Source organism: Grampus griseus, assembly GCF_964374135.1.
Source record: "Grampus griseus genome assembly, chromosome: 1".
In the NCBI taxonomy this organism is placed as follows: Eukaryota; Metazoa; Chordata; class Mammalia; order Artiodactyla; family Delphinidae; genus Grampus; species Grampus griseus.
Window position 1 is genome coordinate 5535572 of NC_139017.1, and position 20647 is coordinate 5556218.

The window sequence follows — 20647 nt, forward strand, 5'->3', positions numbered from 1 at the left end:
TCAACACACTCTCATCTTTCCCATGAAAACAATTCTTTATTCAGTGCATAATTTCCCTAGCAATATATCCTGAACCTCCTCTTCTCTGCCACAAGCAAATCTTTTGAAAGAATTATGTCCACATGCTGTGATAAGTTTCTTATTAATCATTTTTTCAGCAGGTTCTATGTAGGTTTTTCCCTGTCTACTCCATCCAAAACCATCTCTGTTGCAGTTTTTGTTGCCCTCTATGTAGCCAAATCCACCACATTTTTACAGTCTTCTAACGGGACATATCTACTGAATTAGAAATATTCACCACTCTAACAATCATAATAATGTAATTAGATGACAATTTCCTTGATTTTATTGTATGGCAGGCATTATGGCAAGAACTTTATATGAATAATTTAGTCCAAAATCCTTTGAAATATTAGAACATTTGTAATTACTAATCCATTTTCCAGATTAGGAAGTGTGAACAAAGCTTCAAATAGGCTTGGTTGTTGCCCTAAGATACATGCCTAGCAAACTGTAGAACTGGAATTAGAACCCATCCAGGCTGACTCCACAGGATTCACCATTAGTTGATCTATTACACTTGCTTTACCTTTACACATTTTCTTCTCCCCACATCTATGAAACATTCATTTCTAAGTTTTTCCCCTAAATTCTCTGGGTCTCCTTTTTCCTATCTACTTTGCCATCTATTCCTCTTTGTCTGACACCTAAATGCTGGAATGCTTCAGGGCTCAGTCTTGATCTCTCTTCTGTTTTCATTTTACATTCTTTCCCAATGTGATATCATTATTTATAGGGTGATGATCTCACAGGTGTGTCTCCTGGTTAGATCCATGTATTCAACTCTGTAGTGGATATATCCAATTCTTATGGTCCATGGGCAGCCCAATCACAATGTGTTCAAGTCAAAAGTTGCCATGTTCTTCCCAAAGTGTTCTCTCTCCTGCCAGTAGCACCTGACAAAGTCATTTCCATTTACCTGCTTGCTTATGAAGCAATGGAGAGCAAGCACGCGAGTCCCTTGACTTTTTGCTCTTTTTGACATCCACCATTTAGTGACATTATCTGTGTTTTCTGCCAACGAAATATATCTCAAATCTACCCTCTGCTGTGCATCTCTTCAGCCATAACCTTATCTAATCCCCACTCTTTCTCACCCTACATGGCTTCCTGAAAAAAAAAAACTTTCAAGAATCCAAATAAAATTATATCATTCCTTTCCTTAAAATTCCTTATGACTTTTCATCAATCATAAAATTAATCCAAATGTGAACATGCCCTGAAGTAACCTGGATAATCTTTCCTTTGCCTCCTATCCAGCCTCAGCTCATAAAATTCTCCCACACCTTGAGTAGAATCCATTAACCTTGGTATTTCCCAAATATTGTTTTGTTGCCAAAGCTTTGCATATACTGTTCCTTTGGCTTGGAACATTCAACATCCATTCAGTTGGCCAGAGATTGAAGCCCTGTTTCTAGCCCTGGAGAAAAGACCGCTGATTGGCAAACATAAAAGACATTCATGTCACTGTCCTCAGAACTTGTCACGGTGGGAAAATAAAGAGCTCCTCTCAGTACCTGCAGAAATTAATACTCAAGCTAGGAGGTATAGAGCAGAAACTCAGGAGCAAAACAGTTGAAGAGGTTGTAAGACACTGTCACTTTGATAATGAGTGAGTCTTTGGACTTCAAAATTTCCCCTCCACCCAGTTTACATTAAAGCGGAAGGAGACATCTTGATTTTAATCATCATGCCTTAATAATAAATTTGACTCTAGATCAGTCAAATTTGGTAAAAATAAAACATTTTTGATGATTATTGTTAATTATGTTCATCTTGAAAAGAATAACAGCTGTAAAGGAGTTCTTACCATAACATGCAGGTCTATCAGACCAGCCATTTTCACCACACACTATGGAGCCTGTGGTGTGTCCACCTCGGCTCTCATGCCCATCAAGGCATTCGTAGTCCAGGCTGTCGTTGAGCTTAAACCATGTGCCATCACTTCTGGCTCTGGCATTCTCAAATACTGGCATATCACAGGATTCTAAGGGATAATGGAATTAAAATATTTCATTTCTAATATTATTTAGTGGGCAATCTGATTAAGTTTCATCTCAAGGGGAAAGGGGGCTTTACCAATTAGTATGTGCTAATAAATTATGATGCAAAAATAATCCAAGAATACCAGTGATAGATCACTGTCCTGGAATAGTTACTCAAAATGAAAAAAGTATGTTTCTGTTATTGTTTTTTTTTTTGTCTGCAACACACGGCTTGCGGGATCTTAATTCCCTGACCAGGGATCGAAACTGTGCCCCCTGTAGTGGGAGTGCAGAGCCCTAACCACTGGATAGCCAGGGAATTCCTGAAAAAATATGTTTCTACACAACATTTTTCTCAACACTTAATGTCTCTGAAATATTTCTTTTATGAACATTTTTCTCAATTTAATTATACTTATGCATTTTTCCCAGGCTAGTAATAAAATAAGCCATTACAGATGTATTGTACTATTTTTGTAACAGCATTTTCTGAATTAATATGCTGAACTTATTAGCAGTTGTGACATATATGCCAGAGAAAAATCGATTAATTGAAAAAAAGAGTAATTTCCAACAAGGTAAGTAAATTTTTAAACATTCTATAGAATTCTACTTTAAAACACACTAATATTTAAAGTCACATGCTGATTTTGCTTTCCCAAATATATTTCTAATGGTTGTATATTCTTTTATATTTATCAAGGTTGAATGCAGAAGTAGTTCTATTATTTATAACAATTTACAAGAAAGTAAAATGTTTCTTTACAAGAAAGTAAAATTGAACAGTATCAATTTTCACTAACACTGTAATAGAGTGATGTTAATAAAGGTTTAAATAATTAATCTCAAATTTCATAATGTGTTATGTAGCCAGCCAGCTTAAAACTTTAAAAAATTAAAGCAAAACTATACTAGTAAAAACAAAAGTAATAGAGAAGTTTTCTCTTCCATGAAAAGAGTGTTAGAATGGAAAATTGGTCGCATATTAGTACGAAGTGAGTTTGATATGGGGGCAAGTTTTATCATTTTCTCTTTGGCTAGTGCCCATATTAAGCATAGACATTGGAAAGAAAAAGAAATAAAATGTAAACAGTAGAAAGCGATATTTTAAATATCCACTTCACTTGAAGTGACTATGTAAAATATCACTTCAAAAATATCATTGTGCAGCTTTGGGGTGAATAAGATAAACTCAGCAAATTTTCCTTAGAAAATCGTCGTAAACATCTGTGTGGTGGGACGGAAAAACCTCTCAGCACAGCAGAATTTGGTCCTATCTAGAAGTGTTTCTGTGTCTCCACTTACTAGATGTTTATGAAGATTTCCTAACAGAGAGAATTTTTCTCAAGTGGATCTACCCTACAGTTTCAAACATATAAATTTTACAAGTTATATTATTTGAAGATTATGCACTATGGACTCATATCTTCACTTAAAAACATAACCTTTAGGCTTAGGAGGAAAGATTCTGACATAAAAGTCTCAAAAAATAAAATCAGATGCAATCGGCATAAAGGATTCAGGTTAAAATAAATGAGTTTATACCAGAATATAGGTATGTCTCCTAGCTAAATTAGTTTATAATCACGGGATGTGTTAAAGTGAAAAAACCTTGAAGTGAAGGATGCAATGATATTCTACCCTACTAGTAATTAATCATAAAAGGTAAAAAATGATACACATTTTAAAATTTATCTTTTCAAATACAGCCATGGGACCACATCAACACCTCATACCACCCCACCCCAGCAAAAAAAAAAAAAGGGTAAAAAGAATGAAGTTAAAGAAAACTTCTCTAGAGTGATCATTAGGATAATGAATACAAAATAATCAATTACTTACTAATGCATACAGGTTGCATTGACCATCCACTTTGCAGACATGTAATTAATCCTGACGTATTACCATCTGCTGTTACATATCCTGATTTACACTTATACATTGTTTGTTTATTTAAAGGATATGTAAAGGTAGCTTCAGAAAAAAATCCGTTCTTAATTTGTATATCTGATTTTGAACATGTTTCTAAAAGGGAGAAAGCATAAAGAAAAGATAAGCGTATATTTGATAAACATTTTATAAGGATGCAAATATAACTATAGAAAAATGGGGAGTCATTTATAAATGTAAACCTAGAAAAATTCTAATCATTTAAGTTCTTGTGTGAGAGAAAAAAATCTACGAGTTTCCAAAGATATTAAATCAAGACACTTTATTCATGTTTTTAGAACAAAGCAAGATTTAAAGTACTCAGAATCCTTACTAGGAAATTATTAGAAATCTGTTTGTCTAATGGATCTGGAATCCTACAGCATGTCAGAACTCTATTAACAATGGGTTTCCTTTCCTGGGACTTGTTCAAAACATTGCTTAGTCTGGATCTCTTAAGCAACCCAGAACACAGTTAACAAATTGGGGTATCTCAGATCAGGTGATGATCTCGGAATCTTCCACCACAGTTACCATAGCCTTTGTATCTGAGAATTTGAAATGTTTGTCATCAAAACTGGGTGCTTAAAGCCATGTCAATATATGGAGTTCAATGCAGATGACAATGATCAACACATGTATTCAGTCTACAAAGGACTAAATGATGCTTCGTCAAACTATGTATAACTAAACTTGAAATAGTAAAGTACATTTCTGTCACTTACTAGGTCTCTTCACAGAGCTCAGCTTCATTTATTAAATAACTCGTGGATAAAGAAGAAATCAAAAGAGAAAACTTTGAATATTTTGAATTGAATGAAAATAAAAACATGATAAGTAAAATTTTATGAGATTTATGAAATGACACGAAAGTGTGCTGAGAGGGGAATTTTAACATTAAATAGCAATAATAGAAAATAATAAAGATTGAAAATCTGTAATAGAAAACAATGATTGAAAATCAATAATTCTTTTTACTTAAAAACTATAAAAAGAAAAGCAAACAAACACAACATATATAAATTTGAAAGAATAGAGTGACATTAGTAAGATGGTGGAATAGGATGCCTCGACCTCTCCCCACAGACACACTGAATTAACAGCTATGCACGTATCAGCTCCCCTTATTCAAAACACTGGTTGAGAGGCTCCTGCATTCAAGGCAAGTGAGAAAATGCTAAAATCCTAACTGTTAGGAAAAACTGAGACACACTCTCACAATAAATCCCACCTAGGCACAGCACCATATAATTGGGAGGGAACCCTCGACTCCCAGCTTCTCCTGGAGGAGCAAAGAGTTTGAACCACAATCTAGGGCTCCAGTTTTCCAACTGCTAGTCCAGGGTCTGGCTTCTAACTCACCTGCCTCTGGGAGGGCCCAGCATTTCCAGTCTCCTGGGACTACTGAGGACAAAGTGGAATGGCTGTGCTAGCACTGCTCACAGGTCATCCCCTACCTTAGTGCAAAGGGAGCAGCTCCCAGTTTCTCCATGGAAGGAGTTAGACTACACATCTAGACCCTCATCCTTTTTTTTTTTTTTTTGTGGTATGCAGGCCTCTCACTGTTGTGGCCTCTCCCATTGCGGAGCACAGGCTCCGGATGCACAGGCTCAGCGGCCATGGCTCACGGGCCCAGCCGCTCCGCGGCATGTGGGATCCTCCCAGACCAGGGCACGAACCCGTGTCCCCTGCATCGGCAGGCAGACTCTCAACCACTGCGCCACCAGGGAAGCCCTAGACCCTCGTCTTTTCTGGCTGCTGCCTAAGGAACTGGCTCCTAACTAACCTCTCTCTGAGAGCTGATGAAGCCCAGAATTTGTTGATGCCTGGGGACTACAGAGAGCAAAAGCATGGTTTGGAAGAGCAGCACAGGGTTTGAAGGAGCACGCAGGCATTTCCACAGCCCTTCTCCCCAGCTCAGTGCAGAGTGAGTGAGGGGATAAAGTCCAGCTCCCAGCTTCAGCAGCTTTTCTGGCTTCTAGGTCACCTGTCTCAGGACATAGATGGGAGTTGGCATACTCTAGACCCCTGGAAGATGCTAGGTACAAAGACAGCAGTTTGGATGAGCATAGAGGTTAGAGAGGCATCCAGAATCTCTGGCCAGGCTGACTGATGAAGGCTTTCTACTTATGAGTCCAGTCTGTGAAGACTAGGAGGTGTGGGTGTTTCATCTAATGCACAGATATCAACACAGAGATTCGAGAAAAATAATAATAGAGAAATACGTTCCAGTCAGAAGAACAAGATAAGTATCTATAAACCAACACTAACTAAATGTAAATCACCTGTAAATCACAGGTGATTTACATTTACAGTGATTTCCCCAACAGAAATTCAAAATAGCAGTCAGAGAGCAAAAAATTTGACAAAAGAGTAAAGCAGAGGTGGTTTGGGCCTGACATATGTCCCAGGTGAGTGTCACGGGCAGCTCCCATGTCCAAGCCTAAGTACTCAGCTTCTTCCCTTGCTTCTGATGTTCGCCCTCTTGTAACTAAAGCTTGTGGGTTTATTACTAGGGAATATTTAGAAATAAAATACATTTTTCAGTGGCAAAAAAACCCCAAAACAAACAGAAACCCCAAAACCCACAAAATAGCCATCATAAACATGCTTACCAAGGACAGGAGAGCAATACATGTACAAAGTAAGAATTTCAACAGAGAGATAGAAAATATAAAAATTACCAAAAGAGAAATGGTAGAACTGGAAAATGTGATAAATAAACTGAAAAATTAAATAAAGGGGTTCAACAACGGACTAGAACAAGCAGAAAAAAGGATCAGTGGACGCAGAGGTCACTAAAAGTAATTGACTCAGAAAAGAAAAAAGAAAAAAACAGTAAAAAAGTGATCATAGGTTACGGCACTTATGGGACACTGCCAAAATGATCACTATATATGTTACAGAAGACTGAGAAGGACAATAGAGAGGGAAAGGGGCAGAAAACTGAATCAAACATATTAAAACAACTGAAAATGCACTAAATCTGGGAAAGGAAACAGACATTCAGATCCACTAAGCCCGAATGAAGTGAGATGAACTGCAAAAAAATACAACCCCCAACCCCGACTGATACACATAATCAGATTGTCTAGAGTCAAAGACAAAGTAAAATATTGAATCAGCAATAGGAAACATCACAAAGAAGGGAACTGTAAAACCACCAGGTGACTTTACAGCAGAAACGCTGAAGGCCAGAAGGGAGTGGGATGATACACTCAAAGTGCTAAAAGAAAAAACTGCTAAGAATACTATACCAGCAAATTGGACCATCACAAATAAAGGGGAGGTACAAATATGACCAGACACACAAATGCTTAGGGAGTTTATCGCCACTAGATGTGCATACCAAGAAATGTTAAAGGCAGTTCTTCAAGTCGAAAAAGAAGGGTGCTAAACACCAGCACAATAGCATAAGAAAGTATGACACTCACTGGTAATGGTAAATATAGAGACAAATATAGAATACAGTGATGGGTAAATAAGTTTTTTTAAAAATAGGTCTTTATTGGAGTATAATTGCTTCACAATACTGTGTTAGTTTCTGTTGTACAACAAAGTGAATCAGCCATATGCATACATATGACCCCATATCCCCTCCCTCCTGAGCCTCCCTCCCACCATCTCTATCCCACCCCTCTAGGTCACTGCAAAGCACCGAGCTGATCTCCCTGTGCTATGCTGCTGCTTCCCACTAGCTATTTTACATTTGGTAGTGTATATATGTCGATGCTACCCTTACTTTGGCCTAGCTCCCCCTCACACCCCGTGTCCTCAAAGTCCATTCTCTATGTCTACATCTTTATTCCTGCCCTGCAACTAGGTTCATCAGTACCCTTTTTTTTAATATAGATTCCATATATATGTGTTAGCATACAGTATTTTTTTTTCTCTTTCTGACTTATTTCACTCTGTATGACAGACTCTTAGGTCCATCCACCTCACTAAAAATAACTCAATTTCGTTTCTTTTTATGGTTGAGTAATATTCCATTGTATATATGTGCCACATCTGCTTTATCCATTCATCTGTCGATGGACATTGAGGTTGCTTCCATCTCCTGGCTATTGTAAATAGTGTTGCAATGAACATTGTGTGGTGCATGTCTCTTTTAGAATTATGGTTTTCTCAGGGTATATGCCTAGTAGTGGGATTTCTGGGTCATATGGTAGTTCTATTTTTAGTTTTTGAAGGAACCTCCTTACTATTTTCCATAGTGGTTGTATCAATTTACATTCCCACCAACAGTGCAAGAGGGTTCCCTTTTCACCACACCCTTTCCAGCATTTATTGTTTCTAGACTTTTTGATAATGGCCATTCTGACTGGTGTGAGGTGATACCTCATTGCAGTTTTGATTTGCATTTCTCTAATAATTAGTGATGTTGAGCATCTTTTCATGTGCCTCTTGGCCATCTGTATGTTTTCGTTGTTGAAATGTCTATTTAGGTCTTCTGCTCATTTTTTAACTGGATTTTTTGTTGTTTTGATATTGAGCTCCATGAGCTGTTTGTATATTTTGGAGATTAATCCTTTCTCTGTTGTTTCTTTGCAAATATTTTCTCCCATTCTGAGGGTTGTCTTTTTGTCTTGTTTATGGTTTCCTTTGCTGTGCAAAAGCTTTTAAGTTTAATTATGTACCATTTGTTTATTTTTGTTTTTATTTCTGTTACTCTAATAGGTGGGTGAAAAAAGATCTTGTTGTGGTTTATATCAAAGAGTGTTTTTCCTCTAAGAGTTTATAGTGTCTGGTCTTACATTTAAGTCTTTAATCCATTTCGAGTTTATTTTTGTGTATGGTGCTAAGGTGTGTTCTAATTTCATTCTTTTACATGTAGCTGTACCGTTTTCCCAGCACCATTTATTAAAGAGGCTGTCTTTTCTCTATTGAATGTTCTTGCCTCCTTTGTCATAACTTAGTTGCCCATATGTGTGTGGGTTTATCTCTGGGCATTCTGTGCTGTGGCATTGAGCTATATTTCTGTTTTTATGCCAGTACCATACTGTCTTGATTACTGTAGCTTTGTGGTATAGTTTGAAGTCGGGGAGCCTGATTCCTCCAACTCCGTTTTTCTTTCTCAAGATTGTTTTGGCTATTTGGGGTCTTTTGTGTTTCCCTACAAATTGTAAAATTTTTTGTTCTAATTCTGTGAAGAATGCCATTGGTAGTTTGATAGGGATTGCATTGAATCTGTAGATTGCTTTGGGTAATGTAGTCATTATCACAATATTGATTCTTCCAATCCAAGAACATGATATATTTCTCCATCTGTTTATGTCATCTTTGATTTCTTTCATTAGTGTTTTATAGTTTTCTGAGTACAAGTCTTTTGCCTCCTTAGGCAGGTTTATTCCTAGATATTTTATTCTTTTTGTTGCAATGGTAAATGGGAGTGTTTCCTTAACTTCTCTTTCAGATTTTTCATTGTTGGTGTATAGGAATGTCAGAGATTTCTGTGCATTAACTTTGTATCCTGCAAGTTTACCAAATTCCTTTATTAGTTCTAGCAGTTTTCTGGTGTCATCTTTAGGATTTTCTATGTATAGTATCATGTCATTTGTGAAAACTGACAGTTTTACTTCTTCTTTTCCAATGTATATTCCTTTTATTTCTTTTTCTTCTCTGATTGCCATGGCTAGGACTTCCAAAACTATGTTGAAGAAGAGTGGCAAGAGTGAACATCCTTGTCTTGCTCCTGATCTTAGTGGAAATGCTTTCAGTTTTTCATAACTATGATGCTTGCTGTGGGTTTGTCATATATGGCCTTTATTATATTGAAGTAAGTTCCTTCTATGCCCATTTTCTGGAGAGTTTTTATCATAAATTGCTGTTGAATTTTGTCAAAAGAGTTTTCTGCATCTATTGAGATGATCAAATGGTTTTTATTCCTTAATTTGTGAATGTGGTGTATCACACTGCTTGATCTGCATATATTGAAGAATACTTTCATCCCTGGGATAAATCCCACTTGATCATGGTGTATGATCCTTTAAATGTGCTGTTGGATTCTGTTTGCTAGTATTCTGTTGAGGATTTTTGCATCTATGTTCATCAGTGATATTGGCCTGTAACTTTCTTTCTCTGTGATATCTTTGGCTGGTTTTGGTATCAGGGCGATGGTGACTTCACAGAATGAGCTTGGGTGTGTATCTTTCTCTTCAATTTTTTGGGAGCATTTGAGAAGGATGGGTGTTAGCTCTTCCCTAAAAGTTTGATAGAATTTTCCCATGAAGCCAACTGCCCTGGACTTTTGTTTGTTGGAAGATTTTTAATTACAATTTCAATTCCATTATTTGTGATTGTTCTGTTTATATTTTCTATTTCTTCCTGGTTCAGTCTTGGAAGGTTGTATCTTTCTAAGAATTTGTCCATTTCTTTGTGTTTGTCCATTTTATCGGCATATAGTTGTTTGTAGTAGTCTCTTATAATCCTTTGTATTTCTGCAGTGTCAGTTTTGATTTCTTTTTCATTTCTAATTTTATTGATTTGAGTCTTCTCCCTTTTTTTCTTGATAAGTTTGGCTAAAGGTTTATCAATTTTGTTTATCTTCTCAAAGAACAAGCTTTTAGTTTTATTAATTTTTGCTATTGTTTTCTTTGTTTCTATTTCATTTATTTCTGCTCTGATCTTTATTTCTTTCCTTCTACTGAGTTTGGGTTTTCTTTGTTCTTCTTTCTCTAGTTGTTTTAAGTGTAGGGTTAGATTGTTTACTTGAGATTTTTCTTGTTTCTTGAGGTGAGATTGAATTGCTATAAACTTTCCTTCCTCTTAGATGGCTTTTGCTGTGTCCCATAGGTTTTGGGTCATCATGTTTTTGTTGTCATTTGTTTCTAGGTATTTTTTGATTTCTTCAGTGATCTCTTGGTTATTTAGTAGTGCACTGTTTAGCCTCCATGTATTTATGTTTTTTACAGTTTTTTTCCTGTAATTGATTTCCAATCCTATAGCGTTGTGGTCAGAAAAGATGCTTGATACAATTTCAATTTTCTTAAATTTTCCAGGGCTTGATTTGCGACCCCAGATGTGATCTATCCTGGAGAATGTTCCGTGTGCACTTGAGAAGAAAGTGTATTCTGCCACTTTTGGGTGGAATGTTCTATAAATATCAATTAAATCTATCTGGCCTATTGTGTCATTTAAAGTTTGTGTTTCCTTATTTATTTTCTGTCTGGATGGTCTGTCCATTGGTGTAAGTGGGGTGTTAAAGTCCCCTACTATTATTTTGTTACTGTCAATTTCTCTTTTTATGGTTGTTAACATTTGCCTTATGTATTGAAGTGCTCCTATGTTGAGTGCATAAACATTTATAATTGTTATATCTTCTTCTTGGATTGATCCTTTGATCATTATGCAGTGTCCCTCCTTATCTCTTATAAGGCTTTATTTTAAAGTCTATTTTATCTGATACAAGTAACGCTACTCCAGCTTTCTTCTGATTTCCATTTTCATGGAATATCTTTTTCCATCTGTTCACTTTCAATCTGTATGTGTCCCTAGGTCTGAAGTGGGTCTCTTGTAGACAGCATATATATGAGTCTTGTTTTTGTATCCATTCAGCCTGTCTGTGTCTTTTGATTGGGGCACTTAACCCATTTACATTCAAGGTTATTATTGATATGTATGCTCCTATTACCATTTTCTCAATTATTTTGGGTTTGTTTTTGTGGGTCTTTTTCTTCACTTGTGTTTCCCACCTAGAGAAGTTTCTTTAGCATTTGTTGTAAAGCCGGTTTGGTGGTGCTGAATTTTCTTAGCTTTTGCTTGTCAGAAAAAGCTTTTGATTTCTCCATCGAATCTGAATGAGATCTTTGCAGGTAGAGTAATCTTGGTTGTAGGTTTTTCTCTTTCATCACTTTAAGTATATCCTGCCAATCCCTTGTGGCCTGTAGAGTTTCTGCTGAAAAATCAGCTGATACCCTTATGGGGATTCCGTTGAACGTTATTTGTTGCTTTTCCCTTTCTGCTTTTAGTGTTTTTCTTTGAATTTAATTTTTGATACTTTGATTAATATATGTCTTAGTGTGTTTCTCCATGGGTTTATCCTGTATGGGACTCTCTGTGCTTCCTGGGATTGAGTGACTATTTTCTTTCCCATGTTAGGGAAGTTTTCCACTATAATCTCTTCAAATATTTTCTCAGACCCTTTCTTTTTCTATTCCTCTTCTGGGACTCCTATGATTTGAATGTGGTATGTTTAGCATTGTCCCAGAGGTCTCTGAGATTGTCTTCATTGTTTTCATTCTTTTTTCTTTATTCTGCTCCTCAGCAGTTATTTGCACCATTTTGTCTTTCAGCTCACTTATTTCTTCTTCTGCCTCATTTGTTTTGTTACTGATTCCTTCTTGTGTATTTTTCATTTCAGTTTTTGTGTTGTTCATCTCTTTTTGTTTGTTCTTTAGTTCTTCTAGATCTTTGTTAAACATTTCTTGTATCGTCTCAATCTGTGCCTCCATTCTATTCCCGAGATTCTAGATCATCTTTACTATCGTTACTCTGTATTATTTTTCAGGTAGATTGCCTATTTCCTCTTCATTTATTTGGTCTTGTACTTTTTTACCTTGCTCCTTCATCTGTGACATATTTTTTTGCTGTCTGTTTTTTTAATTTTTTTAATGAGTGGGACTGTGTTCCTATCTTACTGTTGTTTGGCCTGAGGCTTCCAATACTGGAGTTTATAGGATGTTGGGTAGACCTGGGTCTTGATGCTGAGATGAGGACCTCCCTGAGACCTCATTCTGATGAATATTCCCTGCGGTCTTAGGTTCTCTTTTAGTCCCATGGTTTGGACTTGGAGCTCCCACGGAAGAAGATTTGCCCAACCCCTGCCTCATGGGGCATCCAAGATCCCCCAAGCCACGTGGGGTGGTAAATAAAAAGAGAACATTAACAAAGTAAAAAATAAAATTAGACTAGGAAACTAACAGATATATTAGAAAGAATATAAAAATAAAAATACAGATGAATCAACAACCGGGAGGTACCTCAGTACCACAATAGTACAAAAGCGGAGGAGGGAAAAGAAGAAAAAGAAAAGAGAGAGGGAAAAAAAAGGAGGAGGAAAGCCTTGGCTGTGGAGGGTGGGGCCTAAGCAAGGGCGAAGTTTGGGTGGTGGGCAGGGCCTATGCTTAGGACCCACAGGGCTAGAAAAGGCCCTGGGAGCTGTGGGGGGTGGTGCTTAGGCTCAAGGAACAGAAGGGGCACAGACGTGCCCCCCATCCCTGGTCTCAGAGGGCAGGGGACCTCACCTGGGAGCCCAGCAGGCTTCCTTGGCTCGAGTGGGTGGGGTCATTGTCCTCTGCTCCTCTCCTGCTCCTCGCAAGTGTCCCTCCCACCTGCCTCTCCTGATCTCCCTGACCTCTGGAGTGCCAATCCTGTCTGGCCTCAACTTCTCCTCCCCCTTCCATCCCCCACATCCTAAACGTTCACTTGGGGGTTCCTCCTGTCTCCTGGGGGGTCAGAGTCCCCCACCAGCAGCCAGCAGGCACCCTAGTGGTGGGGAGATGCTAACTCCACGTCTCCACACAACATCACCTTGACACTGCCCCCCACATCACTTTTAATGCTAGTATAAAAGTTAAAAGGCAAAAGTATTATGAATAAATATAAAAAATTATATAAATGGTTGCAAACAAAATTGGATGTAAATTCTGGTGTCAACAACTTAACATGGAAGGGGAGAGCGATAAAAGTTTACAACTGTAAAAATTAGATATTTTATGTAAGCTCCAACAAGAGTATACCTATACATTACATCAAGGAAAAGAGAAAGGAATCAAAGCCTACTTAAACTGACAAACAAACAAATAAGGAAACAAACCCAATGAAACAAAGGAAGATAGCAAGAAAGCAAAAGAGAGACAAAAGAACTACAAGACAAACAGAAAATAAGTAATAAAATGATAAAAGTAAAAAATTATTGGGCTTCCCTGGTGGCGCAGTGGTTGAGAGTCCGCCTGCCAATGCAGGGGACATGGGTTCGTGCCCCAGTCCGGGAAGATCCCACGTGCCGCGGAGCGGCTGGGCCCATGAATCATGGCTGCTGAGCCTGTGCTCCACAATGGGAGAGGCCACAACAGTGAGAGGCCCGCGTACCACAAAAAAAAAAAAAAGAAAAAGAAAAAAATTATCAACAAAAATACTTTAAATGTAAATATATTAAATGCAACACTAAAAGACATAAACTGGATGCATGGATAAAAATACAAGATCCACCTTTATGTTTTCTATAAGAAACTAACTTTAACTTTAAGGAAAAACACAGGCTGAAAATATAAGGATGAAAAATGATATTCCATGAAAATGGTAACCAAAAGAAAGCAGCGTAAGTGATATTTGTGTTAGACAAAATAGACTTTAAACCCTTACCAGAAAACATGGGATCACGGTGGCACAAGACATTCATTGTTTTTGTTCCTGATCTGACAACAGAAATTTGACATCCATCCACAAACAAACCTGTCTTTGAGGGAGGTGTGGGACTCAACACAATATGCCAAGGGACCCAGGAGGTGTCTCACCCACATACGCATGAAATAAAAGGCAGAAAGATCTCTGTCCTGACTGTGGTGTCTGCAGTGGCCCATGAACCAGCTCTATCCTCTCTCAGCCTCAGTCCAGTAGTCACTGGAAACACTACCTTAAACAGTCACACATGGAGGAGAGTACTTATGTGAAAGTCCAGGTTTTCACAGGAGGAGCTGCAGCACACACTGGAGAAAAAAATATATAAGTTTGGATTCATTGGACTGGGTAAGAGGAACAGCTCAACTTTACCTTCATCACCCCTCCCCCAAAGGAGGCACAGATTAAGGCTAATAGAAAACTTCCTGGGCCCCTGATTTCTCCCACAGGGGAAAGGGGGAGTGTGTGTATGATTTTGCAGCTTCCTCATCTGTATGGGATCTGACAAAAGGCTCATTTCTCTTTCATTCCGTCCAGAGTACTAATAATGAGCTATATGTCTGGGAGTCAGGAAGAGGCTATGAAAGCAGAAGACAGGACACTTACAGAGCATTAAAGGGAGGCTGATCCTACTAACTGCATTGCAAACTCCATCGAAGAACTCACTCAAAAGCTGCTGGGAATGCCTCACCTTCTTATTCACTCAACTGGCCCACTGGCCCCTTCAGGGCTCTGTCTGCCTCACTCACACACCCTCCCATCTTGTGGCCAGCCCCTGTGGGCACAACTGACATTGGAGGTAAAAGCAAGCTTTGATAGACAGCTAGTGAGCACACACAGAAATTTGGCTCAAATCTGTGGGCCAGGGAGAGAATACAAGATTAAGATGTAGTGCCATCTTTGGGGAAACAAAAGACAGGCTGTCAGCACCCATCCTGGTGCATTGTAGGATCTAGACAAGGCACACAAGCACAGAAGTTCTGCCACTAGAGGGAGAAGAAGTGTGAGCTGGTGTTCCCATAGAAGATCTGAGATAGTCTAAAAGTCTGTAGCAGGGCTGAAGGAAGTTTTCTCACCCCCAAAGGAGACTGGTACTTCCAAAGCAAACACAACAACACTAAACTTCAAGGAACGTGAAATCAAGTAATATGGCATCAACAAAGTATCACAACAATCTTCAGTATTCAAACTCAAAGATTGGAGATCTGTGATTTACCCAATGGAGAATTCAAAATAGCTGTTTTAAATAACTCAATGTGCTACCAGAAAATACAGGAAGACAACTGAAAAACATCAGGAAAACAATACATGAACAAAATGAGCAGTTTACCAAAAAGATAGAAATCCAAAAAAAGAACCAAAGAGAAATTCTGGTGCTGAAAATTCCAATGATGAAATGAAAATGCAATAGAGTAGCATCAACAACAGAATGAAACAAGCAGAAGAAGGAATCTGTAAGATAGATGACAGATATAATGAAGTTATCCAGTCAGAGGAGAACAAAGAAAAAAGCATGAAAAAGAATTAAGAAAGGCTACATGATATATGGTATGTCATCAACAGAACCAATCTGTGAATTATTGAAGTTCCAGAGGAGAAAAGGTGGAGATGGGGGCAGAAAGCTTATTTAAAGAAATAATGGCTGAAAACTTCCCAAATCAAGGGTGAGATTTGAATATCTAAGTTCATGACATTTTTAGGTGACCAAATAAAATTCAACATAAAAAGGTCCTCTACAACACATGTTATAATAAAACAGAAAAAATCAAAGAAAAAAGAGAAGTCTTAAAGGTATCATGAGAAAGAGACCTTGGAACTTACAACAGAACCCTCATATGGCTCTAAGTAGATTTCCCAGCAGAAACCTAGTGGGCCAGGAGAAAGCCAAGTGCTGAAAGAGAAAATTGCCAACCAAGGATACTTTATTTGGAAAATGTCATTTGGAAATGAATGGAAGATAAAGACTTCCCCAGACCAACAAATACTGAGGGAATTGAACACCAGTCTTACTAGAAACACTGAAAGGAGTTATTCAAGGTAAAGTAAAACAATGCTAATTAATAACATGAAAATACACAATACACTGGTAAATTTATGTATACAGTCACATTCAGAATACTATAGTACTTTGATATGGAATGTTAAACACTTAACATATTAAAGTTAAAGGACAAGAATATAAAAATGATAGCAACAACTATTGGCTAATAAGTACCCACTATAAAAAGAGGCAAATCATGACATCAAAAATATAAAACGGTGGGACTTCCCTGGTGGTCCAGTGGGTAAGGCTCTGTGCTCCCAATATAGGGGGCCCGGGTTCGATTCCTGGTCAGGGAACTGGATCCCACATGCAGGCCGCAAGAAGTCCGCACACTGAAACTTAAGATCCCACATGCCACCACTAAGAGCCGGTGCAGCCAAATAAATAAATATATTTTAAATATATATATATATATAAAAGGGTGGAGGGTAAAAGGAAAGAGTTTTTGTATGTGGTTGATGCTCATGTTTCATCAGTATAAAATAGACCGCTGACTCTGTAAGATGTTTTATTTCAGTCTCATGGTAAACACAAAGCAAGAAACCACACTAGGTTCACAAAAGGTAAAGAGAAGTTTATTAAAAGCATACCACTATAAAAATCATTAATTCACAAAGGAAGGCAGTCAGAGAGGAAGAAAGGAATTAGGAAACTACAAAAGAGTCTTAAAAAAAGAGATGGTATTAGTAAGTCATTACCTATCAATAATTACTCTAAATAAAAATGGATTACATTCTTCAATAAAAAGGCATAGGATGGATAAGATGGAGGAGTAGGAGGACACAGAGTTCGTGTCTCCTCATAACTAGGGCACCTAGGAGGCGCTGGTGGGGAACTTTGGACACCTAAGGGGAAGGGAGGAACCCCTATGTGACAAGGTAGGACGTGGAGGGGGTGAGGAGGAGGAGAGGAAAAGTGGAGGCGGGATGGGACAGGCATGCCTGAGGGGCAGCTGGGGGAGGGGAGGCATTACCATGCTTGGAGGGGCCAACTCACAGTGAGGGAATCAGTGGGAATGGGGAGAGACCTTCAGGGGATCAGGAGATAAGAAGGGAACATGGCCAGTGTCTCCCCTGCCCACTCTGACCCGGCAAACCTGCTGGAGGCCTGGGCCTGAAACTCTGCACTCCTGGGCCCCCTCTGGCAGCACAGGCCCTGAGCCTAATCCCCGCCACCCCCAAGGCCTTTTCTGGCCTTTTTTTCTTTTCTCTTTTTTTTTTTTTTGCCATGCTGCATGGCTTGTGGGGTCTTCATTCCCAGGCCAGGGATTGGGTCTGAGCTCCTGTGGTGAGAGTGACAAGTCCAAACCACTGGACTAACGGTGAATTTCAGGACCCAGGGAATATTAATCGGTATGAGATCTCGCAGAGGTCCTCATCTCGGCACCAAGATCTGGCTCCACCCAACTGCCTACAAACTCCAGTGCTGGACACAGCAGGCCAAACAACCAGCAAGACATGAATACAGCCCTACCCATCAAAATAAAAAATGAGATGACAAAAAATATGTCACAGATGAAGGAGCAAGGTAAAAACCTAAAAGACCAAATAAATGAAGAGGAAAAAAAGCAACCTACCTGAAAATCAATTCAGAGTAATGATAGTAAAGATGATCCAAAATCTCAGAAATAGAATGGAAGAATGGATTAAGAAAATACAAGAAATGTTTAATAAGGACCTAGAAGAACTAAAGAATAAACAAACAGTGGTGAAAAACAAAATAATGGAAAATGGAAAATACACTATAAGGAATCAATAGCAAAGTAACTGAGGCAAAAGAAAAAATAAGTGAGCTTGAAGATAGAATGGTGGAAATAACTGTCAAGGAGCAGAATAAAGAATGAAAAGAAATGAGGACAGTCTCAGAGACTTCTGGGACAACATTAAAGAAACCAACATTCAAACTGTAGGGGTCTCAGAAGAATAGGAGAAACAGAAAGGGTCTGAGAAAATATTTGAAGAGATCATAGGCAAAAACTATAAGTTTTAGTTTTAGTTTATAAAACTAAACTACACGTCCAGGAAGCACAGAGAGTCCCATACAGGATAAACCCATGGAGAAACATGCCAAGACACACATTAATCAAACTAACAAAAATTAAATTCAAAGAAAAAAATACAAAAAGCAGCAAGGGAAAAGCAACAAATAATGTTCAAGGGAATCCCCATAAGGTTATCAGCTGATTTTTCATCAGAAACTCTGCAGGCCAGAAGGAATTGACAGGATATATTTAAAATGATGAAAGGGAAAAACCTACAACCAAGACTATAATACCAAGCAAGGATCTCATTCAGATTCAACACAGAAATCAAAAGCTTGTCAGACAAGCAAAAGCTAAGAGAATTCAGCACCACCAAACCAGCTTGACAACAAATGCTGAAGGAAATTCTCTAGGTGGGAAACACAAGAGAAGAAAAAGGCCCACAAAAACAAACACAAAAAATTAAGAAAATGGTAGTAGGAAAATACATATTGATAATAACGTTGAATGTAAATGAATTAAATGCCCACCAAAAGTCACAAACTGGCCGAATGGATACAAAAACAAGACCCATATATATGCTGCCTAAAAGACACCCACTTCAGATCTAGGGACACATACAGACTGAAAGTGAGGGGAGAGAAAAAGTTATTCCATGCAAATGAAAATCAAAAGAAACCTGGAGTAGCAATATTCATATCAGATAAAATAGACTTTAAAATAAAGACTGTTGCAAGAGACATTAAAGGACACTACCTAATGATCAGGGGGTCAATCCAAGAAGAAGATTTAACAATTATAAATATTTGTGCACCCAACATAGGAGCACTTCAATACATAAGGCAAATGCTAACAGCCATAAAAGGGGAAGTCGACAGTAACACAATAATAGTGGGGGGCTTAACACCCCACTTACACCAATGGACAGATCATCCAGACAGAAAATAAATAAGGAAACACAAGCTTTAAATGACACAATAGACCAAACAGACTTAACTGATATTTCTAAGACATTCCACCCAAAAGCAGCAGAATACACTTTGTTCTCAAGTGCACACAGAAAATTCCAGGATAGATCACATCTGGAGTCACAAATCAAGTCTCAGTAAATTCAAGAAAATTGAAATCCTTTCAAGCATCTTTTCCAAAAACAATGCTATGAAATTAGAAATCAATTACAGGAAAAAACTAAAAAATACAAACACATGGAGGCTAAACAATACACAACTAAATAACCAAGAAATCACTGAAGAAATAAAAGAGGAAATCAAAAAATTCATAGAAACAAATGACAACAAAAACATGACGACCCAAAACCTATCAGATGCAGCAAAAAACAGTTCTAGCAGGGAATTTTATAGCAATTCAATCCTACCTTGGGAAACAAGAAAAATTTCAAATAAACAATCTAACCTTACACCTAAAGCAACTAGAGAAAAAAGAACAAACAAAACCCAAAGTTAGTATGAAGAAAGAAATCAAAGCAGAAATAAATGATATAGAAATGAAGAAACCAATAGCAAAAATCAATGAAACTAAAAGCTAGTTCTTTGAGAAGATAAACAAAATTGATAAACCTTTAGCCATACTTATCAAGAAAAAAAGGGAGAAGACTCAAATCAATAAAATTAGAAATGAAAGAGGAGAAATCAAAACTGACACTGCAGAAATACAAAGGATTATAAGAGACTACTACAAACAACTATATGCCGATAAAATGGACAAACACGAAGAAATGGACAAATTCTTGGAAAGGTGCAACCTTCCAAGACTGAACCAGGAAGAAATAGAAAATATAAACAGAACAATCACAAGTAATGGAATTGAAATTGTAATTAAAAATCTTCCAACAAACAAAAGTCCAGGGCAGTTGGCTTCATGGGAAAATTCTATCAAACTTTTAGGGAAGAGCTAACACCCATCCTTCTCAAACGCTCCCAAAAAGTTGCAGAGAAAGGTACACACCCAAGCTCCTTCTATGAAGCCACCATCGCCCTGATAACAAAACCAGACAAAGATATCACAGAAAAAGAAACGTACAGGCCAATATCACTGATGAACATAGATGCAAAAATCCTCAACAGAATACTAGCAAACAGAATCCAACAGCACATTAAAAGGATCATACACCAAGATCAAGTGGGATTTATCCCAGGGATGCAAGGATTCTTCAATATATGAAAATCAATCAATGTGATACACGATATTAACAAATTGAAAAAGAAAAACCATTTGATCATCTCAATA

The 20647-nt window shown here is 37.8% G+C and overlaps 1 protein-coding gene across 1 annotated transcript in view; it reads right to left on the reverse strand.

Moving 5' to 3' along the window:
* Positions 1-20647, reverse strand: part of LOC309820764 (complement factor H-like) — a 99409-nt gene that overhangs the window by 32261 nt on the left and 46501 nt on the right. The window contains exons 10-11 of the mRNA XM_082651713.1: positions 3888-4070; positions 1871-2047 (exon numbers count right to left, since the gene is read on the reverse strand). Of these exons, the coding sequence (XP_082507839.1) occupies positions 1871-2047; positions 3888-4070 (360 nt within the window). The remainder of the gene's footprint in view (positions 1-1870; positions 2048-3887; positions 4071-20647) is intronic.